The following is a 23,801-nucleotide window of genomic DNA, read 5'->3' as shown; positions in this document are numbered from 1 at the left end:
ACATCCTCTGACATCAACCAGACTCCAGCAGGACCAAGGTTGGATCAAGAGTTTTTTTTTCAATCATTAAATATTTATATATATATATATATATATATATTTTTTCATCATTGTTCATTTTTGTACAATGTATGCTTGTATGCTTTCTCCTCTCAGGTGTAGTCCCCATAAAATTCCCACCACCAATTCACCAATGAACCATTACCATAGTCCCTTGTGTTCTTCTTGCCCCTGTTTTGATTCCTCTACCTCCCCAATTCTTACAAAATGTCTCTGATTTATAGTTGCCTGCTAATTTTTTTTTTAATGTCCACCGTGGATTTTTTTTTTTTTACTGTGGATCAAGGGATTTTTGAAAGACCCCACTGCTCTCCCTTCTCTGAGACAGTTTCTAAGAACACTCTGAAGAATCTGTCCTCCCTGACCATGAGCACAGAGACTGGCTCACAACAAGCATGTAGTAAGTGCTAACCACGATGACAGTCGCCACTGTCATCATCATCACAGTCCCACCAAGGGCAAGGGATGCTCCACCCTCACAAGAGCCTTTTGAAATGGGTGATACACCCCCATTTTGCAGGTGAGAACACTGAGGCTCGGAAGAGTGAAGCCGCGTTTTCATCAGCCCCTCCCTGATCTCACTGCTTCTGTTCCTGCCCACCTTACAGACACCAACCGGAGCTCTAAAAAAATGAAATCATTATTTTGAAGAAGTTCATCTCTGGATAACAATAATGTTATGTGATATTGTACGGTCTTAATTTTTTTTTTTTAATGATTTCAGTGTCTTGAAAAATTAAGAGCATGGCCATGGTTGTGGGAGGTTAATGTTAAGGGGAAAAGGGTGAAAGGTTAGTGGGAACTCTTTGTAATTTCTCAGTGAATCTAAAATTATTTCAAAAGAAAAAACCTATTTCAAAACAAGACAGATCCTGTTACTCCTCTGCTTAAAACCTTCCAGTGATTTCCCATGAGGCTTAGAATAAAATCTAAATGTCTTCCTGTGGTCGGCATTTCTTCACGCTCCCCTCCTAACATCTGGCCCAACGCATTATGATCCGGCCACTCTGGCCTTCTTTCTATTCCTCCAACACTGGAAGGCTGTTCCTGCCTCAGGGCCTTTGCACTTACTGTTACCTCTGTTGGGAACACCCTTCTGTGTAGTTCTTTTTCTAGTTCTTCAGATCTTGACTCATGTCAATTCCTCAGTCCTCTGGTCACATGACCCAATTCTCCTCTGGTCACATGACCCCTTCTAATTCTCCCATACTTAACCTCTCTCTGAAAATATCTTCTTTGATTGGTTTCTCTGTTCCTGTCTGTCTCCTCCATGAAAATGGATAGTTCATGGAAGCTGCAACCTATTTTTCTCTGCTCATTGCTGTGTCCCCAGGTTCTCATCCAGAGTAGGACTCAATAAACATTCATCAAAAACAACACCGGTGGCTGCTGGGAGTATTACAGGACACTGAAATAAAACTGTGGACTTTGTCAAAGGCCTTTCACACTTATTCTTTCCTGAGGTTCCCTACTTTGTCCAGGACGCTGGCCATCCAGACAGGTTCATACCGGCTGACTAACCTCATTAACATTTCTTGGACTCATTTAACAATAACCCTAATGTTCATTAAATGGGGGGGAGAGAAGGGGTCAGGTTCATTCTCGATCTACTAGAACAGAAATACTAATTGCTGACCTGGGGCCAAATACACTTTGTTGGCCTCACATGGTGTTTTAGGAGAATTTGAGTTCATGACTAACATCCAAAAATTAGAACATTTCACATGAAAATTCATATGCCCAAATTCTTCTGAGAACTCAGAGATCTGGCCATAGAAGCCCATAGTTTCTCCATTGCCCCAGGTGTGTGTTCCAGGCAATAGCTACCCCCTTAGGCAGGGCATAAGTTCCCCCATCCACCAGAGCCCCATCCATCTGGCTTCATCTTTCATGTTTTCAGCCTCGACCCTTGAGAAACTAGGTTCTCCTCAAAACCTAAAATATCCTTAGAAATATTACTGGCTAGCCACAGGCCTTCTTCAAATAGTAGGTGGCAGCTCATTATACAGAACAGATAACAGTAACCATAGTTGATGTTGCTTGAAGGCTTACTGTGCCCTCTGGTTCTGCTTTTACTGACTTGCAGAGTTGGGGACCAGAGTCCTATCAGCTCCCCAACATCTTCAGCTGCCCCTTAAGAAATCTCTGTAGATCCAGGAAAGTCAGTTCAAAAAAGTACCTTTTCGTCCACTCTCCTCATTTCACAGATAGGTAAACTGTCTCCTAGACAGTACCTCCTCTGGCAGATGTGTGTCTGCTGGTCTTTTGGGGGGGGTGCGGGGGGGGACACTCATGTTCACAATGTCAGGAAAGGACGGTAGAACAGTTCTTCCCTTTGAGAGCTGTGTGCTGATTTCTGCAGCAAGGCAGGCTTCTCTCAGGCTTGGAGCCAGTTAGTTCACTTCGATGTGTGCCAGCAAAACTGGACTCTGGAGGGGAGTTGCCCAGCGGAGACCGTGGACAGAGGCCCTCCCCAGGCCCCGGTCCAGTCTAAAGTCCTTCTTGGTCTCTGATGACACCGACAGATTGCAGCACACCGCTATCCTGTATGTGGGAAACGCTGGCCCTCTTACTGTGGGGGAGACACTTATTGATCTTTTCTCTGGGCTCCACATTTGTTATGTGCCAGGCTTTGTGCTGGGTGCTGGGGGTTCCAATGGGGGTTTCTGGAATATGAACAAGGGTTTAGGTTCCCACTGTCCTGAGCTCCAGCCTTGGGTCTATAACCTGCTGTGTGACCTTCAGCAGACAAACTAACCTCTCTGTGTCCCTTTCTTCATCTGTAGAATAGGCGTGACAGGGATGGCATATAAGTCCTGGGGTTGTCTGGGGATTCAGAGAGACAGGTTTTGGCACTCCTAAAGGAAATGGACACAGTGTCTGGCTCTCCACTGTACTTATCAGAAACTGACATTTTTCTTTCTTTGTTTATTGTCTTCTGACTTACTCAGACTCTGCATGAGAGAAGGGCCTTGTCTGTCATGCTCTCCCCTGCTTCCCCACCTAGAACAATGCCTGGCACGGAGTAGGTGCTCCCTAAATATTTGTCTGCTGAATGAAACGCTGTCTTTCATAGTGCTGCTCTAATTGCCTTTGTGATGGTGCCCTCTGCCCCGGAGGAGCCCAAAGTCTCATGGACTCTGGCGAAATCCTCCCTGACCCTGCACTGTGTGCAACAGCGCTGGGAAGCAACTCCCAGTGTCACCCACGGGGTTGACAAACAACGTTCACGTGTCTGCGGGAAGACAGCTACGGCCCGGGAGAGGGGGTTGGCGATTGAGCAGAGTAGATTGGGCAGCCGAGCCCAGCGACGGGTGCCCTGCATCCCAAGGCCCTCCCTCCGCACCCCTTGCCCCCCAGGAGCCGCGCAAGCAGCAAGGGGGCGCATGCAAGGAGTCGGGGCTGCTCGGCCACCCCGGCACGGGGAGGAGATGCTTCCGAGGATGGATGCCCGGGTGGCCCAATCATCGGGATGACCTTTGAGGTTGATAATTCGTGTATCCTGCTGCCTTGAGAAACGAAATTCCTGGGGGTGGAGGGGAGGGAAAAAGCTCTGCTAAGTGTAGAGAAAACAGATAAATGAGAAGGTCTGAAGATGTGCTTGCTGAGCGCGCACTGCACCTCCAAAGCCAGCTAACGGCGGGCCCGTGAGAGGGCCTCCTGGGGGGGGGGGGGCACTTAAGGAAGCTGGAAGCCAAGGCTTTCTCCCCAGGGGTCTGCAGAATCCAGGCCCGGCTCGCACTGCCTGCCTCTGAGACTCGCTCTTCTCTTCCCGCCTCGAGCTCCAACGCGCGAAATCTGCAAATTCTCTTTATCTGCTGCACGCACTCTGCCTCCCTCGTTCAGACCAGAAGCGGGGACCGTCCCGGCGATTACACAACTTACCGAGTTCAGGAAGAATAATGCAAATATGGGGATGGATTTTTTTTTTTTTTGAGGATTAAATTTTTTTCCCAAATGTAAAAGTTACAGACGCGCAAATAAAAGTATCCACAGTTCTGTTAGGGGGAAAAGGATGTCCCAAAGCAAATTCCATCTAGGCTTTGTGGACTCCACCCCCACCCCAGGTCAAAGCCAAAGACACTGGGAACTCCAAATCCCATCACCACCAAAGGGACGGTGGCTGGGACCTGAGGGTGGGGTTCAGCAGCCAGGTGGATACAAAAGGCAGACACGTGGGCTTTGGGGGTCTCTCCATTTTTGGGCTCTCCGCCAGCTCGCAGCGTCCGGCCAGCTCTGAGAGTGACTTTGGGTTTCCAGGTCGTCGGATCGGGTAGGACGCATTAAAGACTTTATTTCCCTATTTTCTCCCTGAGTTGTACATTTTCCTTATTTCTTTTTCTCTTGTAAATAAACCTTTTATTAACCCTTTTGCGTGTGTCTGTAGTAGAGTATTCATAAGTCCCTTTAAAGCGCGCGGGTGAGGACCCCCAGCCAGGAACCCGTTTAATATCGGGGTTGCCCTATAACAGTTCCACTACTCAGAAGGATAACTGTAACCTCTCTGATTTAACTGGAGGAGATATTCTTCATTAGTCACCAAATACACCCTTCCCTTCCCCAAGTCCCAGCGAATGTGGATCCAAACTGCGAGTGAGGACCCACAGCCAGGCAACCCGTTCAATATCGGGGCGGCCCTATAACAAACCTACTTCTCTTTATTCTTCTTCCTCCACCTCCACCCCGGGTTAATTATCTTAAAGGGTAAATTCCAGAAACTCTGAATTCCGACGGAGGGCTCCAGGTCTGCAGACTTCCGGCCTCAATGAGCAGACTCTGGCGGAGACCGCACCCCTCGGGGCACTGAGCCGCACTGGCCCCGGGATCCCCAACTCCCGCGTGCAACTTTGCAACTCCAGCTCCCGCCACGGGGCCTACTTGCTCGGCCCGTTTGGCGGAAGGATCCCGCGCTCCGTCGCTCTACGTTCAACCGTCTCCGCCCCCTTCCGCGCTCTGGCCCCGCCCCCGCCGCGCGTCCTGCAGCCGGAAAGAAGTCCCGGCGGGCCGCTGCACTTCCCCGCGCGCATCCCTGCGCCGCCCGAGCCTGGCTAAGCAGGCGGCGGCCATTTTGTTCTTCTCGTGGTTCCAGTGGGGAGAGAAGGAGGAAGCCGGGAGCGGGGCGGTTGGGGGGGTTCCGCCGCGGCTGCTGCCACCGCCGCCACCACCGCCTCTGTGCTCGTGGCGTGGGGAAGGAGGTGTGAGTCCCGGGCGCGAGCCGGCGGCGGCGCCGCTGCGGGAGGGTCGGCGGCGGGACGGCGATGGCGGATATAGATAAGCTCAACATCGACAGCATCATCCAACGGCTGCTGGAAGGTGAAGGGGCGACGGGCGGCCGCGGGGCCGGCGGGGAGGGGGCCCGCGGGCCGGCGCGGGCTGCAGGGCCGGGGGAGGGAGCCCCCGAGTCGGCCCGCGGGGCCGGGCTGCCGCCGCGGGAAGGCCGGCGGGTCCCCCTCGGCCGGCCGCGGACCCGGGCCGGCCCATTCATTGCGGGACGGGGCGGCCGCCGCCGGCCCAGGAATTTGAAAACTCCGCTCCCCACCCCCACGCTTCCGGCCCCTTCCCCCGCGCCCCCAAACCCAGCCGTCTTGGGAGCGGAGGAGAGAAGAGGGGGACCCCCCCGTTCCGCCCTGCAGGACGGCGTGTGCCGCACTTTCTGGCGCTCGCCCCCTCGGGGGGCAGTTCGGCCGCGGGCGGGGGTGCTGCGCTGGGTTGGGGACCCCTCTCTGGCTCGTCGTCCTCGTGGGGCTGGAGTCAGGGCGCCCGGTTCTTTTCACTCAGTGACAAAGGTTCATATCTTAGAGGGATATGGGGACCCATGTCCTCCTGCCCCCCCGTATTCTAATGCCCTAATCTTGAGGTCTTCCCGCTTTTTCTGAGCCGGTCTGTGCCCCGAAACCAGCGGCTGCGAGGGGTCGTTGCCTCCCTGCGTGGCTGTCAGCGCCGGGTTCATCTAGTAGCTGCACGCGGGAATAGTGGGCGCTTCCCGGCTGTCGGGCTTTTTTTGTTTTTGAGCACTTTACCCAGACTTGGTAATTCTCCCGTCAGCCTTGCGAGGTAGGTGCTATTTTTTTTTTTTTTTCCAGAAGAAACCCAGACATAGGTGAAGTCACTTGACCAAGGTCACACAGTCGGGTTTCAGACCCAGCGGCCGGGAGCTGAGCTCGTGGGCCGAGGGGTACCCGGGAGTTAGGCAAAGGTTAAAATAAAGCTGCGGTTTTGTTGACCCGGGACTCGCGGGGTGCCCGGCAGTTGATTGAGAGGGAAGAGGGTGATGCTGAGTTTCGCGTTTTAGCGCTGAAGTAAACTGCCCCCGGGCCCCCTGCTGTTACCCTCCTGTCGGGAGCTGGGGAAGAATTCACGAGCATTTCTTGTTTTGGCTGCGAGATAGTGTAGATTTGGCTGATTTTAGCTGCTTTCTGCCTTTATACTGTCACTGTCCTTAAATATTTTGCTATAAATGGAGTCCATCGTATGAACAGTTCGTTAGCTCTTGGTAGAAAGCCGATCTTTTGAATTAAGTCAGTAAAACGAAACTTAGGAAAATTCTTTAACCTTTGCCGTTTTCCCCTTTCGTACTTTTCTTAAAAGAAAAACCCACTGAATTAGGTGTAAGGCCCCTGAAATGATCTTGAAATGTCACTGCCTTTGTGGGTGAAAACCTTGTCCTGTATTCAATACCTACCCTTTATTTCGAGAACCATACTTTGCGCACTTGGTTAACACAGTTGTTTGATTTATATGCGGCACCAGGCCATCAAGAACCGTGTGATTAGGAGGAACTCTTTATTTTAAGTCTTTAATTGCTCTGTATCTGTGCAGAGTTATGACTAAATGAGGGTGGACTTTATTTCACTGAGAAAACAAGAAAACTTGGAATGTAGATCAAACTCAGTACAATTTTAAGATAATTTAAATTTTGTTAACTTAAGTTCTGTGCACCCCATAATTCACATAACAAAATTGTTCATTTTAACCTTTTTTAAAATTATGCTAAGAGATTTGCCCTGGTAAACTTGGGTCATCTAAAACATGACCAGTCATATCTTAATGGTTCCTCTTTACATGTTGTGTTGTACTGGAAAACCAGGTTTTTCATACTTCCCATTAAAAATAATAAAATAAAGCTGTGCATTTTAATGTCACTGGAATAGGTTAACTGTGCAGTAGACTTAGATTCTCATTTATGTTAAATTGAAAGATATACTTGTGTTTGTGTATCTCCAAGTTAGAAGACACTAATACATTTTGCAGTCTTTTTGTAATGCCCCAAAAACCTTTTTCCCTAAAAATTTTAATGGAGATTTACATAGTATATTTGAAAATGGAGGGAATAGGAGTTTAGAGTTTTTTCACACATTCAGAATTATCTGTCTTTGCCTAGGATTGTACTAGCTAGCAGAGAAGTGACTCAGTAATAGTAGTAAAGAGGCAACTCAAAAGTAAAACCTTACTTAAGAAAACCAGCACGTTGGTTTAGCCCTAGTCACTGTGCGGCTTTGCAGTTCTTTACTGCTTTAACCTGAATTGGAAGCTTTTTAACCAAGCTCTGCCTTGCTGATGATAGATCTTTAAAATTGTTACTTCTTAATATAACTCATGATCAACTCCTTACATGATCAACTCCTAACCATACGGTAAAACCTGGGGGACTTACAGAAAATAAGCCTCCTGTTGATTGGGTCTGAAACGCCTACCTTGTTGGAGAACAGTGAAATATGGGGCAGAGTCCTATTTTGTGAGCAGCCTCACTCACGGATTTGTAATCCTCTAGCACTTTGCTCCCACAGCAGTCAGTTGTAACTTATTCCATGTAACTGATTTGCAGAAAGCATCTTTGCTTTAAAGATGGCCATTGTTAAACTGCCAGACGGTGCCAACTCTGCATGATTGCCCGGCTTGCTTTAGTGGTTGAGCTCCGACCTCTGCCCTGTCCCTCAGAAAGCATCTACGAATTTAATCTTCTGATGTATAAGGGTTCAGCTAAAGACAGTGGAAACTCTAAAATTAAGAAACCCACAAATTTAGCTTTCTGGCATAATACCAAGCATGTTTGTGTTCTGATGTTAAAAGAAAAGGCAGCAATCCCAGCTCCTGAAGAAAAGGAGCAACACCAACACGGCACACAGAAATCTTAAAATGCTGACCAAAGAAAACAAAAGCACTCTTTCCTGATGCGATCCCAGCAATTAGGTTGTCCTTACGCATCGCATAATGCTAACAATTAGAGGCTTTTTTTTTTTCTGAGAGCAGTGACCATAGCGCATTGTGTTGATAGAGAATTACTAACTTTTATTCTCCTTAAGTATTCTGTTGTGAGCCCCTTTTGTCCCCTTGTTCTCCCCTCCCCCTCCAGCTTATCAGTTCTGCAGAGGCATCCTCTTATGGGTGAGCTGGGAAAGCTCTGCTGGAGGGAGATAGGACTCGCAGCCCGCACCAGTCCTCAGCCACAGCATGGAAAGGATTGGTCTCCTCTTGCGGGCAGTGCGCCTCCTTGTTTGGCAGTGGCGGGGGTGCGGTAGTGAACCCTGACGGGATGGTGTGTCTATGGCTCAGTTGTACTTGGGGAGTGTTAGTCACAGGAGCAAACCCCAGGCGCTGTCATCCAAGAGACTGGGGAAATGGAGGCTGTGCGAGCTCGTGCGGCCTGTTTGCAGAAGAGGTCGGTGCATTGGCTTTTGTCTTTGAAAGCACAGTCCTGTAACAAACTTCGACCTGTTCTGGGAACCTTGGGCCAGGTAGTCCTGCATGACAAGGTGCCGGTTACTGAGCCTGAAGCAGGGAAATGACCATTTACGTAATTGACAGTCAAAGCTGTCGGTAGACCTTAAGGATTGAAATGTAAAAAAAATAGTACTCTGATGGGATAGCTTTTGTAGATGAGGAAACTGGAACGTCTTATTCGAAAGCAGTGAGAAGAGATTCCATCTCTTAAGAGTTCTCAGAATTCTGGGATGAATTTGGATGTTTCAGGCTCAGACTCCTGTAGCCAAAGAGTGCGAGAACAGTTGGTTTACTTAGGGGTTTTAATGATTTGTTTGAAATCTCCAATTCCTCCGCTGTAGGGTTTGTTCCTACTCCTCTACCAGGGAGTAGGTGTCACTGATAGTAAGGCTTAGGACAGTGAATTCATAAAATGTAGGCTTAGGACAGTGAATTCATAAAATGTAGGATCAGATGCAGATAGTCTATCGTCACGGGTTGTTAGATTGTGGGAAGGTTAAATACTTTTCAATAAATGGGCTTCACTCTGAGTGTGGAAAACTCAAGGTACTTGACTATGAACAAGTGGGAGTTTCCATCTGTCTCCTGCCTGCCTGTCTGGAGAGAATTGGTGTCACCTTTAAATGCCCCAAGTATAATGTCAGCAGTGAGGAAAGACAGGATGGGAGGTTGTGGAGGAAGGAGGGGGAAATAAGATTATCAGAAAATGGAAATCTTACTGCTGTTGGTGACACTGATAAAACCAAATTATCTGGATATTTTTGTGGGTTTTTTTTTTTTTTTTAAGAAGAGCTGGGAAATTGTGTTTTTGTAAATATTCACTGGTTTTTGTTTTAGCTAGAGGTCTTATTTTCCTAAATCTAGCGAATATTATGAGGTTATTCTGTCACTGACGTGACATATTGGTGTATTAAGATTACCATTGACTTTAAAGGGATTATCTTAACCTGTTGGTGTGTTTTTTATACTGGCTGTGCTATTCTTAGGCTCTAAAACCTCACTATAATTCAGCTGGGACTTTGTGTGTGTGCTGCTTCAATTTTACCCTTTAACAATTAAGAGGCCTTTCACTAAGGGTTGAAAAGTGCTGTTTTTGTTCCTCAGAAATAATCTCAATTTCCTTCTGTAAATTTTCATCTCTGCTTTGCTTGTTGCCGGGCTGTTAGAAAAGCTAATGTTGCTTGTGGAGAAAAAGCTCAGCAGTCATCACTAACATTCTTTCTAGTTTTTATCCATTTATTTTTGATAAAATTGCTTGAAGTATTTATCATGTGCTCACGTTAGTGATTTGCCAGGTAAATAGATAAGTTTCTACAGAATGGCCTTTCTCATAGAAGCCAGATAAAAATTCTATCTTTCTAGCCAGATAAAGAAGAACTTGCTCAGAAGCCCGGTATGTGGCCTAAGTCCATGTTATAACGTGTTGATTGCCGCCCTGCATGTGCTCACGGTGCCTCCTGACTGTCCTGTGTGATGCCTGGTTTTGTGAGGAACACTCCGTCTTGAATTCTTGTTGGAATATTTTGGATTCCGTTGGCAATTGTTAAAATAATTTGGTATTTACTATTTGAAGAACTACTACTTAGGAAGTAAACGGGAGGCCACAACCATTGAGTTTCCCACTTGGGGTCTCCTTTTTGTGCCTGTTTCTTCTGTTGTGCTAGAGTGCGGTGAGGGAGGTCAGTACTGACGTTTAGTGGGCAGGGCTGCACTGTTGATCATTTTCTTCAGAGCTGCTAGTGATAAAATAGAGCTCTTCAAGCCTTTGTCTTTTTAATGGCAGTGAAGATGTTATCCTTGAGAGGAACTTCTAGTTTTATCATCTGTATGGAGTTTCTCCACAGTGTAACACTTAGAGCATTTGTAACAATCAGCAGTTATCTAGTTCGCCTTTTTTCTGTTTTCCGTGAGAAAAAGGGCAAAAATCTTGACCATCCTGTTGCCAGAGTATCTTCAGCATCCAGCATATAGTCTGGCACATAGTAGGTGCTCAGCATCTACTTTGTGGACTGTTTGAACCATGGTAAATAAGTATTGATAATCTTAAACAGATTGCTTAATTAAGTTTTTTTTTAAAGATTTATTTATTTATGCATACAAGAACTGGGGTACAGGCCAGAGGTGTGGGGGTGAGAGGATTCACCAGAGACAGACTGGGGAGCAGAACAGGCAGAAAGACCCAAGTACACTGCTGAGGGGAGTAGCAGGCGGCAGGAGAGGTCTGCACGCCATGTGGGACCCTTGCTGGTGGCCGGGGATCGAACCAGCGCTGCAGAGGCTGTGGGCAGCTTCGCAGCCCAGCCCTCAACCGCTGCACCACCGGGGAGGCCCTTAATTTTAAGTTCTTAATGCGTCCCATTTGTAAGGTTCATTTTATATCCCATGTCAGATTTTTCTTAGAGAACAGCGACTGTGTATTGGGGTTTTCATAGTATGTTCTATAAAAATGCCTTTGCTTTGGAAAATCAGTGAACAGATTCTTAATTGGCAGAGGGTGGTATGATGGAAGCATCGCTAGAGTCAGAGTCCATGACCTGGTTTTCTCCTTTCAAGCTCTGTAACCGTGGACCAGTCGCTGAACTCTTATCCCTGCCTGTAAGTACAGACTTGAAGACAGCGCTTAACTCCATAGGATTAAATGGCCAGAAAAGCCCCTTAGCACAGTACTCAGTATGGGATAAGTGCTCAGTAAATGTTAGCTGCTAGTCTTTCCCTTGCCCTGCACTGAAAATAGTGAATAGATTTTTTTATGCTGTGGTTGTTTTTAAGAAATATCTAAGTCCATGCATTCATTTGGACTGTGAGAACCTATTTCGAAATCTTGATCTTTTAATTGTTAAACAAGTTACCTTTAACTTGAAGTTTAAGAGTAATCCTAAGTGTTCACAACTAGAGTAATAACCCAGTAAAGTCTTACAGGAAAATGACACCATTGCCTTTTTATTTTAAAACATAAAGTTTCTTCTTTGCTGATCATAAGTGTGTAGTATGGGGCGCATGTTTAATCCTGATGGCACAAGTCAGTATGTAGAGATTTATCCAGACTTCTTCATTCATGCAACAAATTTTGAACACCTGCTATGTACTGGCCCAGGATGTGTATACTACAAGACCACTCTGGTCCTGGGGTTTGCATTCTGTGGGGGTCTAGATAAGTAGTGGACCTGAACCAACAATTACAATACAGAGCAGGGTGTGCACAGTGGCTAGTGGCCAGGTGTCAAGAAATCATAAAGCAGGCTTGTGAAATGAGAAATGGATAGGGGGGGACTTTCAGGGTGAAGTGATACCCAAGCAGAACCTTAGAGGATGAGCAGTAGTTGTCGCTGGGTGGAAGATGGTTTGGGCAGAGTTTTGATTTTTATTTTATTCCTAGAGCAATTCATAGGGAATTTAAGACGCTTTAAGACCATGTTGTTTTTAATGAGCACTGTTCTTCAGATACGAAATAGTCTTTATCTGTTCCAGAAAACTTAGTTATTCTTCAGTCATTTATTTTTAAACTGGTAGTGTTGTTTTTGACTAATCTCTGAACACTACCACTCAGGACAAAATAAGAAAACTATAGCTCCCATAGACTTTGAAAGGAGGTATATTGGGAAACCTCCAAAATCAGCAAAATGTCTATTAGCGACATTGACTTAATCCGATGGCCTTGCTTCACTAGGGTGGCCTGCTTTCCATCTGGGTGTGAGTCCTGAAAGGCTTAATGGGAGCTACTCATTCACAAGTGGGGCGCTAGATGCTGGTTGAAACCAGAAGCTTCCAGGAGGCACTCCTAGCCAAAAATAAAATTTCCTGCTAGGCATTCTGCCCATGATTTGGGCTTCACTTGTGAAATCACTAATGATTGGAATTTTCTGGCCAGTGAAGCCAGGATCCCACCATCTTTCCATCAGGAGTGTTTCGCGTTCTCTCGACTATGTTTGTGTCTATAAAGGGGCAGGTTACTCAGATCCTTCCATAAGTCAATTTTTTGTTGCTCAATTACTGTTCTATTAAATGTGGGTCCATTCCATATCTTCTCTCACAGATTGTCATTAGTATGCTTTCCCTTTAAATACCTTGACCCATTGCATAATTGATCAGAAAGAGACTGGTGGTCTTTTTCACTTGCATATTTGGGGCTCCTGGCTCCTAGTGCAACCTCTCAACTGTGTCTCCTCACCATGTGCTTCGAGTTTGACCTTTCCTCCTGTCATCCTTTTTATCGTTGGAAAAAATGACATCCCTGTACACAGTGCTCCATTTCCACCCAAAACTCACTTCTTGCGGGAATTCAGGGTTTCAGTAACCAAGCTAAAGGATAGGCTGTGCCTGGAGAGTATTTCTCAAAACTGAACATAGTCTTTTTCAGTGGAAAAAAAATTCTCAGCAGACATCAGGTTTTTTACTTGTAATTTTTATTACTTTATACTCTTAGCTATTTACAGAACAGGCTTAAAAACAAACCCATTAAATCTGTTGTTCAGCTTTATGCCAGGTGATGTATAATTTACAAAGTCTCCAAAGATGATAAAATTTTTAAATTAACAACATTGATTTAGTCTTAATGGATTTTGTGGTTTTGCTAAAACTGAACCACTTGGTACTGGGTTTAATGGTGGAGAGCTGTAGTCTTAAGTTCTAAATTCAGTCCTGTGTTTTTACTTCAGTTCTGATTCAGAGAATATCTCCTTTCATAATTTGTACAAAAGTATTAAGACTTTGACTGCAGGCTGAGGACAGTCAGGCCCCTATCAGCCAGCTCTTGTAAGGAAGCAGTTTGGATTTCCCAGTTTAGTGACCGGGTGGCTACATAACTGCAAAATTAAGGTGATTGTAGCAACTCAGTGATATTTAATATGTATTTAATGTCTGTCTGACTCTGTTACATCTGGAAACAAAACATGACGGTCTTCATTTCCTGCTCCTACTTACCTGGTGATAAACTGTCACCAAGCCTGAGGGGTGCCGGAGTTCAGGGCCTACTGCTGTGCTTTGCCAGGTTTCTCTCTCCTTGTATTTTGTCTGTTCCAGTTATTCCTCTTTTCTCAGCAGAGCTGACGTCCGTCGCCTGCGCAGGCGTGGTGTGCTCACTCGCACAGGCCGAGGCATGGCACAGCATGTTGCATGAGCCTGCAGGTTGTTCTCATGAAATGGAAACACTGAAGTTTTTTCATTGATAAATCAGGAGCCTAAAAGAAGATACAGGGCTCCTGAGAAACACTGATCCCAGGAGGGTTCTGAGCATTTCTTACCTCACAGTTTAAAAACAAGGAATTTTTAGAACCGCCTTAGTAGCATCTCCATCTCTAAATGTTTCCTGCTCACAGAAACAAATTCATTGATGAGGCTGGAGAAGTGAAGAAGTTGGTGTGGGTGGGTGCAGAGCTGAGGTCCAGAGCTGCGCCTTGGAAAGTGAGGTGTCAGCTGTGGTGAAAGGAAACCTTTTCTGACAGCCTTCATGCCAAACAGGATGACCTGTGTTCAGGATGCTTTAAAGAAGTCTTAACTTGGTATAGGAAATGCAACTAAATAATCTCTGAAATCCTGTGTGAGATTTTAAGATTCTAATTAGGTATTAAAATCATGTTCTCTTAAGTATTCTGATAAAACCAGCTAATGAGCTACTTAAACTCTGTTTTTGCCCCCTTTTATCTGAAGTTTGCCTTTTTGGATATTTTTAATCTTTATGTTAAAGTGTGTTCTGATAGCAGTTGACTAATGGGGTTTTCTCACCTACAGTGAGAGGGTCCAAACCTGGTAAGAATGTCCAGCTTCAGGAGAATGAAATCAGAGGACTGTGCTTAAAGTCCCGAGAGATCTTTCTCAGTCAGCCTATCCTACTAGAACTTGAAGCACCACTCAAAATATGTGGTAAGTTTTGACGCACTTCAATTTATCTTTGATTACTTGATTCTCTGAGGCCAGGATATATAGTCAACAAATTTACCATGGATTCATGAACAGCCTAGAACTATTGAAAAATCAGTTCACTAATTAGAGTTTTACAATAAATCCTACTAATGGGCTTCATTTATTTACATGTGCTTTTAAGTTTTCTAAAAATTACTTTGTTAAAGAAATTGCAAAAGAAAGGGAAGTAAAACAGAGCTAAGAAAAGATCTGAGTAATGTGGTTATATAGGGATTTTAAGTTTAAAGCAACACTAGTTGTGTTTAAAGTAGTACTTGATGTCTTTTTGTTATTCTACTGTTTTTATGATAGATGCCGATAAACTGTAAAAACTAAACTTTAAATAATGGTATATTCTTGCATATTTTTGACTACATTGATAAAGCTTGTATGACTTTTTAAAGTAAAAGGCATTATCTAGCCAGGGATAACTTGAAGCAGAATGTGTTGGCAGATAGCGTGTGTGCACCTTTGTCCCCCGGGGCAGGCCTTGCTAGAGGTGAGCAGTTCTGCTGACGCAGAACTTGTGGCAGAGCTGTTGGAGATCTGATACTCAACAGCCAGCTGAAAGGAAAACCATGTTACTTGGCAAGAAAGCCTGGATGGACATTGATAGTCCTGTCTGCTAAAATAAATTCTTATTTTTTTATTATTAATTTATTATTTTTATTATTTAATAAAAATTTCGTTTTTATTAAGCTCAATTACACGAAATATGATGCAAAATTGAACATTAGTGTTAGCAGTCAGTGCCTTTGTAGAGGCGGATGCCCTGGTGCGAAGATCTGAAGGATGTCTTTCCAGAGCTTTGCTAGTGGGGCTGTGAGTAGGAAGTCATCATGTAACACTTTTTTGTTGGTTTTTGCCTCTAGGTGATATCCATGGACAATACTACGATTTGCTTCGACTTTTTGAGTACGGTGGTTTCCCACCAGAAAGCAACTACCTATTTCTTGGGGACTATGTGGACAGGGGGAAGCAGTCGCTGGAGACTATATGCCTCTTACTGGCTTACAAAATCAAATATCCCGAGAATTTTTTTCTTCTCAGAGGAAACCATGAATGTGCCAGCATCAATAGAATTTATGGATTTTATGATGAATGTAAGTACTTTCTTCATTTAAGGAAGAGTTAAATTGAGGTGCTTGGTCATAAACTGAACTGTCAGATCTCATGTTAGAATTTGTGGGAGTTTAGATGCAGTGTTAGAATCTCAGGTTTCTGTTTCATTAACCTATTTTTTGCCTCAGTTTTTTCTTAGGGTAGAAGAGTAGTACTCACTGTAGTGCAATATACCCTGATTCTCTCATGTGATGGCCAGATTAGAAATGATGATCACAGTAGTGGTTTCTTTAAGATAATAGTGAACATTCACAGACACCTTCATTCTTAGTACAACTCTTGAGAACTTGTGTAAATAGCTTTAACACCTTTGTTTAGATACCACTTTCCATAAAATTCATCTGTTCATCAGTTCAGTGATTTTTTTAATTACCTTTAAAAGTTGTGCAGCCATCACCACTGCCCCAGGCAAACATTCCTCTACTTTGTGTCTTTAGATTTGCCTTATCTAGACATTTCATGTGGCTGGACTCTTGCAATACACAAGTAATTCATTTTAAAAGTTTGTAATGGAGGTTCTTTTAACTTGCATATATTTTGCCACCATTTTGGATTGTTGCTTTGAGTGTGTGCTGTAAGCTGATAATTGACAGAAAAAATAATCTTAAAAGCCTTGAAAATCAGATTTGGTAGAGATTTTTGTATTAAGCAACTATAACATGCAAAGAAAGAGGTTTTGAATCCTTATCTCCACCCTGTTGTGCTCATCATTTCTACCAGAAGAGAGTTCAGGCTGGAAGAAGGGTGGCCCAGGAACTTGGGATAATGACACTTGCCAGTATGACTTATAGGGACATTTATATTGTCACTGCCGTCTCCCTGAAACTGTAGTCATAACCTGTGATCTGTCAGGGTGGGGCATTTTTCCATCTTGATTTCACAAAATGTGTTCAGCTGGCTAATTTGTTAGGAAGTGCACTGCTAGAGGAGTTAGTGCATACCCATCCCTCCTCCTGCCCACCTCCCTCTCCTTCAACTAGATAGATGTTGGTCTGTGGCCCTTAAGACCTGGCTGTCAAGATGCAGTGGGAACTGACTGGGTCAGCTGAATCTGTGGCGAGAAAGATATTTGCTGTTGACAGTGAGTCTGTCAAAGAAGTACTGAATACTAAAGCAGATACTACTCTACTCTTTGGATAGTGATATGAGGCAGGGGGTATTGTAATTATTGTGTTTTGGGTATTTATTACCAGTGCCACTTTTTGGAACAGGTTAAGAAAGGGCTCTTTTTCCATAGCTTTAGCTTAGTGAACATAGTGGTGTTTCCACTGCTGAGGCTCAAATCCAAGTGATCCCTTTGTGGAGACGTCCATGTTAATGTGAAGGTGTTGGCTATGTCCGTTTTGGTTTATGTTTAATGCAGAGGGATTTAAAAATGATTGAGAAGTCTTAATGTTGGTTAGTATCGGTTTTGACTTATTGGGTCATCAGGACACTTACTTTACCTAATACTCTGCCTCTCCCTCGCCATCGGGCAGCTGTCATTTCCCACTCATGCTATTTCTGGGCATAAAAGTGCCCTTGACAGAGGTACCTTTCAGCTGATGGTTTTGCAGACTTTAAAGAAAAAAATTTTAATTTTATTAAAATTTGAAACAACCTCTTTAGTGATAAGTTCTTTCCCAAGCATGACAGCCACTTTCTGTACTACCATTTCTTCTTTCTCTTTTTCAACTTTATGACTGAAAGTCCTGGAAAAGCTGAGGTGTCTGTTGTATATAGGTGAATGTTTATTATCCTTTTCTTATGTCAGAGCTGTATGAACTGTGGTAATAGGAAACTGCACAGGGGGTTCTGACTCAGATTCTCAGGATTTGAAAGCTTGAAAACAATCTTGACAGTTGTCCAGGCCAACCCTTTCTGGAGTTCGAGCTTCCTGGTGATCTGAGGTGGCCTTAGGGAGGAAATGTAGAGAGAAGAGAAGCCGGGGCCCAGGGCATGGTTAAGATTTAAACTCAAGGACAACAGAAAGAAAAATCCTAACTTTTTGATGGAGGAGCCAACATAGCTAGCAAAGAAGTTGCAGGGGAAGCTCAAGTGTGTTGCCTGACAATAGAATCAACACATAAAGCCATTTGAGGAACGAAGTAGATTTGTCAGCACTCGCAAAATCCAAGGGGGGGGGACCCTTGGAGGATCGTTCCAAGACAGGCTTCAACAGAAAATGGAAATAAACCCAAATCACTTATGTAAGTGGGGGCTAAGACCCACCCTTGTTCTTGTATTATTAATATCACCATAATTAGAAATTTGAGGTGGTAATTATACTCAGATTTCCCTTCAACCTTTTATAGAGAGACTTCCAGAACGCTCCAGTAAAAATATATGTGGGACAGAGGGAATTACTGAGCTCCAAAGAAACGCAAGCCCGGGTGAGCCATGAGGAGTTACACCTAATCATACAGAAACCATAAATTGATAGGAGAAAAGACAGCAGTCCTCTACGTAGGGAAACATCCAGTGTGTGTGGAAATTACATCATATTGCAGGTCCTATGCAGATCCCCTACCAAGATGATGGCCATGGAGTAGAAGCTGTTGGTCTGGGAAGCCTGCTGTGTTGGTGGATCTCTAGCTCTCGAAGGAGAGGTTCAGCTGTAAACCTTCATATGTCCCCCCGGGTAGGAAGAAGATGAGACTAAGGACGGACACATGGTTTAGGAATAAGGTGCTTTGATCTTCAGTTGGAGGGTACAGGTGCAGAGGCACTCCAACAATTCATTGTCCTCAACCAGTTCACACAGATTGGTACTTTGACGTTTGGAGTTTTTAATTCAGAACCTAATCTTTCTGGGGAAAGAATGCCTTAAAGGCATGCTTCTGTCTAAATAGCTCTGGGATTCCGGGAAACATGGTGGGCGAGGGTAGCATCACCACCCTGTGCATCATTCCAAGCACAGGATTAGAAGCAGAGCACCTGCAGTGGGCAGCTGCAGCCCTGGAGTCCCTGTGCCACCTCCTGGAGTGGGGTGGGGCTGGGACTTACCCAGCACATGTGCTCATTCTGAGGGTGGTGGGAGATGCCAGTGTTGACTCTTAGAGGCTCCCTCAGAAGGAAAATGGTGGTGGTGGTAGTATGGCAAATGTGTAAGTTGTTCATAACTGCCTTTTAGAAATCGGAGCTACCGGTGGGTTGATAGTGGCCAAAACAGACTATTTCGGACAGAGTTGACACCAGCAGACAGATTTTGGGGTTTAATGGTGACCCTTAATCGTCACATTTGGAGTTCTGATCATAGACATCTATGGAGTGTGTGTGCATATGAGAATGCAAATTGTTGCTTGTAGGTCAAACATCTCCAAGTATCTGTCTCCCTAAACACTCTGCAGAGGATTTTTAATAAAGCATAATTTATGACATAACTCAGAGGCTATCAGAACCTTGCTTTGGGGGAAATCGTCCTGAGAGAATGGACCTACAGGACACAAGTTTTTTACCCATCCCGAAATGTTCACAGGTAAAAGAAGATACAACATTAAACTGTGGAAAACCTTCACAGACTGCTTTAACTGTTTGCCGATAGCAGCCATCGTGGATGAGAAGATATTCTGCTGCCACGGAGGTATGGGGCAGGGTTTAGATTCTGATTGGACATTTGCCAGTTACTGGGATGACGTCCTGTTGGGGAAGCACACTGTTGATTTGTTACAGGGGGTTCTAGGCACCGTTAACGGCTTGCTTGGAAAAGAGCCAAAAGTATTTTTAAGTATAAGTGGAGCAGTTAATGTGCTATACCGTAGAGCCTCTAGAATGCTGACAATGTGAATAGACTTTTTCCTTGGTCTGTTTGATCCTCTCCTTTTGGAAAATGTTTTGACTTTGAGTTTTAAAATGATTGCTTTTCTCTGTGTTTGTGCTTTGTATGACGTAGTTATGTAGTAATTGCAAAGAGGATTTTCTTCACCTGTGGTCAGAAATTGGACAACCATCACAGAGCCAGCACAATATATTTTAATAAAGGCCGTTGTCCTAACTTTCCTGTATTTAAGTGGGTTTTGATAGAGTTGGACATGTGATTTGAAACTCAGATGAGAAGTAGCTCCACTCTGAGCTGACCTGTGATAGATAGGTGGGCTTGCACAGCACAGGTTTCCTGGAAGGCTGCATCACGCCTGAGGTTCTGCATCTTCCATGCCCGGTCATTACAAATAGCAAAAAAATTTAGAATATACTTTGTTATTTTCATCAGCTGGGGAGGTATCCAGGGGAATGCAGTCATTTTTTTAAAGTAACTGGTTTTGGGCCTCCCTGGTGGCGGCACAAGGGGTTAATAAGCACAGCACTATGAAGCCATCAGCAGCCTCTGTCTGCAGCACGAGTTCTATCCCCGGCTGGCCAAGGAGCTGCCCACATGGCATGGCGCTGCGGACCTCTCCTGTCTCAACACTGCTCCCCTCAGCAGTGTATTTCAGTCAGTCTGCCTGTTCTGTTCCCCATTCTGTCTCTGGTGAATCCTCTCACCCCCCACACCCCTGGCCTGTACCCCAGTTCTTGTATGCACAAAATCTTTTTTTAAAAAAAAAAAAAAGTAAAGTAACTGGATTTTAATTTAACAGGGTTCTGTATGTTTAGGGCAACTGTGCATGCTGTTTAAACATTCTGTGCCTGTAATAAATTCCAGTGCTTACTCAATTGAATTTAAAATCTAAACCACTAGGTAAATAAAACAACCACCCGTGGCTTTTAATTTATAGCTGGTGTCAGAGTCACTGAGTTTCTCTGTAGACAAATGGAAATAACATCCTTTTTTAAGGTCCCGGTTTTCCTCATTTAATAGGTTTATCACCAGATCTTCAGTCTATGGAGCAGATTCGGCGAATTATGCGACCAACTGATGTACCAGATCAAGGTCTTCTTTGTGATCTTTTGTGGTCTGACCCCGATAAAGATGTCTTAGGCTGGGGTGAAAATGACAGAGGAGTGTCCTTCACATTTGGTGCAGAAGTGGTTGCAAAATTTCTCCATAAGCATGATTTGGATCTTATATGTAGAGCCCATCAGGTATTGATTTTGAATTTTACATGTACACTTAAGAGCATGTGTGTGAGCACAGATTCTCCTTGTTGATTTTGGTGGGTAGGTATTGCCTACAGGGTGTCAGGCTCAGCGGGAGAGTGAAGAGTGGCGTGACGCATCTAATATCTGCACCTATTTATACTGAACACATTTTTCTCCAAGGTGGTTGAAGATGGATATGAGTTTTTTGCAAAGAGACAGTTGGTCACTCTGTTTTCTGCACCCAATTACTGTGGCGAGTTTGACAATGCCGGCGCCATGATGAGTGTGGACGAGACCCTGATGTGCTCTTTTCAGGTGCGCAGGTTTGCCCAGTGGCACCTTTTGCTATCTCCATTTTAAGTGCTTAAAAAAAAAAAGAAATTACTTCTTTTCCTCTACTGTTCATTTATGTTGAGTGGGTGAAGTTTTATTTCCCCCTAAGCAGTGTTGTCCTGGTTCAGTAATGTATGGCTCCCTTTCAAAAGGAAAAAAAAAATTACTGTGGAATCTTTCCCTTGGTGTTAAGTTTAACTTTTTCATTTATTTAAATAGGTTTTAAAAAAACCTCTCTTGCTTTATTAACTCTTACTACAAATCTGAAATTATAATGTCAGTATAACTTCCAGCTAAAATTAGATCACTGCCTGCTTGTGGAAACAGTACTGACTGCCACGTGCCCGGTGTGCTGTGTGATTACCCCATGCTCCCAGCACTTTTCTCTAATTTCTACAGAATCTCTCTTGATAGAACATGATGTCATCTGGCCTTCACTCAGCACAAAAGCATCATTTGCACATAAAGTCTGCTTCAGTCCTTTTCTTAATTACTGTGGTTAAAGTCTATGCCTTCAAGCCAGCCCTGTCATAAACTTAAATGCAGCTACTGAAGTCAGGTGACAGCTATCAGTTTAAATTGATTAAAACTTTTGGGGGGGGCCAACTGTTGGGGAGAACTCGCATATCCCAGGGATTGCTGGCATCTCCCCTAGAGGGTTGAGAGACATGACTCTGAGGAACTTTGCCCCTGCATCAGAAAAGATAGTACAATGTATTGTGATGTCAGAAAATTGTCATTGTTGTTTAGACAAAAAGTAATTTGTCCGGATAATGTGCTTATTGCCAAAACGTTTGTCAGCTTAGTTTGTATTAATTTGTGGGACTTTCACAGTTGCTAATGAAGTTCTGAACCATCACAAATCTTTCTGAAAAAAGATTTGAATGTAGCTTTAGGAAATTTCCAAAAGACCTGGGGTTGAGTGTAATTCCTAAAATGCAATGCTTTTTGAATCTTTGCAGATTTTAAAGCCTGCAGAGAAAAAGAAGCCGAATGCCACAAGACCCGTAACACCTCCAAGGGGTATGATCACAAAGCAAGCAAAGAAATAGATGTCACTTTGACACTGTTTAGTTGGGACTTGTAACATATAGTATATAACCTCCTTTTTAAGACTGGAATGTGTATTGGTCAGCTTGCTCAATAGTGTGTTTGTGGGGCCCCCCCTTTCCATTTTTGACTTAATGAATGGCATTTGCTGGTTATAACAGCAAATGAAGGACTCCACTCTCAAGAAACAAAATGTTTTGTTTTTCAATCCTCTATTCCTTTTGCAAACAACTTTTATGATGGTGTTAAAGCTGTATGCCCCAGGACAGTTTAACCTGTCGAAGGGGTAAGTGTACAATTGATTTTTTTTTAATTCATTACAACCCATGAATAATGTAAATGCTCATTTTCTCTAGGATATAAAGAGAGCCCTAGGGTGCTCAATCTGTACATGTTATTATCATAAAATGCATATTGTTGATACAAACCACTGTGAACTTTTTTTTTTTTTTTTTTTAATTTTGTTTCAAAGGGATTGCTCTTTTCTCACTGTCTGGTCATGTACAAACTAGTTTTTCAACATTAGGAGTAACCTTCAACCTTGCCAGCATCACTGGTATGATGTATATTTAATTAAAGCACAGTTGCCCTACCTATACTCAAAATGACAATTAAAGCCATTATTTTAAATGTTTGTGACTCTTTCCTAAAGCCAAAGTTTCTGTTGAAATCATGTGTTGACAAACCCCGAGTACAGGTGGCAGGGCATGTGCCCAGTGCTGCCTTTGGGGATTCAAAAACAGGTTTTTCATTTTGAATAGCGATTAGTAACATAGTGACTATTTAAGCTATTAATAATTAAAGTTAATAACATTTTGTACAATTTCCATATAGTCTATTCATTAAGTAATCTTTTTACAGTTACATCAGGCCTGAACCCGTCCATTCAGAAAGCTTCAAATTATAGAAACAATACTGTTCTATACGAGTGACCGATTATGCTTTCTTTGGCCTACATTCTTTATTCTGCGGTGAAGTTGAGGCTTATTACTCAAAACAAAGGAACTATAACTTGCTATCCATCAGTTTTTACAGAACTCACAGTATCTATGACTTTTTTAAACTAAGATCTGTTAAAAAGAAATCTGTTTTCAACAGATGACCGTGTACAATACCATGTGGTGAAAACGAATTCAGACTTATTAAATGACAAACTTGTTAAATCTTCTCAGTGTCTATTTATCAGCACAATACATACAGGAGAACTGTCGATGGCATAGTGAATAGATTTTAATGAATAAATGCTCTGGAAACCACAGCTTCAATTTGGATTTGTCTTCCTTCAGTAGCCCCTTCCCCAAAGACGGGCTGTCCTGTGGATGGCCCATGTCCTTTGCCTCCTCACAGGCAGCGCGGAGCTGCTGAGTGCGGTGCGCTGGAGCCCTCTCCCTGCCTTGGGAGGTGTGACGCTTGAGAGCTGTGGCTTCCTCTGGAGCCATAGTTTTCTTTTTGTCTAGGTCGGTTGAACTTGGTAAAATTCAAGAGCTACTTCTTTTGTGTTGACTTGGCCCGTGGTTTTCAAGTGCAGGTCTCAATGCTTCCTGCTTCCTGGGGCACGTAGTATTGGGGGTCTGTCGTTTGCCACAAGTGTGTCCAATGCACGTTGATTTCTCACACTA

The 23,801-nt window shown here is 44.0% G+C and overlaps 1 protein-coding gene across 11 annotated transcripts; it reads left to right on the top strand.

Annotated features, from left to right (window-relative positions):
* Positions 1-5,318: 5,318 nt before the first annotated feature.
* Positions 5,319-23,114, top strand: PPP1CC (protein phosphatase 1 catalytic subunit gamma; the record flags this gene model as incomplete). 11 transcript variants are annotated; one of them, XM_084254134.1, is made up of 8 exons in its annotated part: positions 5,319-5,373; positions 14,509-14,637; positions 15,552-15,782; positions 19,259-19,363; positions 20,579-20,802; positions 20,980-21,114; positions 22,095-22,155; positions 23,044-23,114. In XM_084254134.1, the coding sequence occupies 8 exons, from the start codon at positions 5,319-5,321 to the stop codon at positions 23,112-23,114; spliced, it is 1,011 nt and encodes a 336-aa protein (XP_084110260.1). The 11 variants fall into 11 exon arrangements, with proteins under 11 accessions (XP_084110260.1, XP_084110261.1, XP_084110264.1 ...); XM_084254135.1 differs by having other exon boundaries at positions 15,552-15,786; positions 19,266-19,363; XM_084254138.1 differs by having other exon boundaries at positions 14,509-14,640; positions 19,301-19,363.
* Positions 23,115-23,801: the final 687 nt, after the last annotated feature.

This window comes from Talpa europaea (genome assembly GCF_964194135.1).
Source record: "Talpa europaea genome assembly, chromosome: 14".
In the NCBI taxonomy this organism is placed as follows: Eukaryota; Metazoa; Chordata; class Mammalia; order Eulipotyphla; family Talpidae; genus Talpa; species Talpa europaea.
The sequence above is the reverse complement of the archived record's forward strand: the minus strand, read 5'-3'. Positions and strand labels throughout refer to the sequence as shown.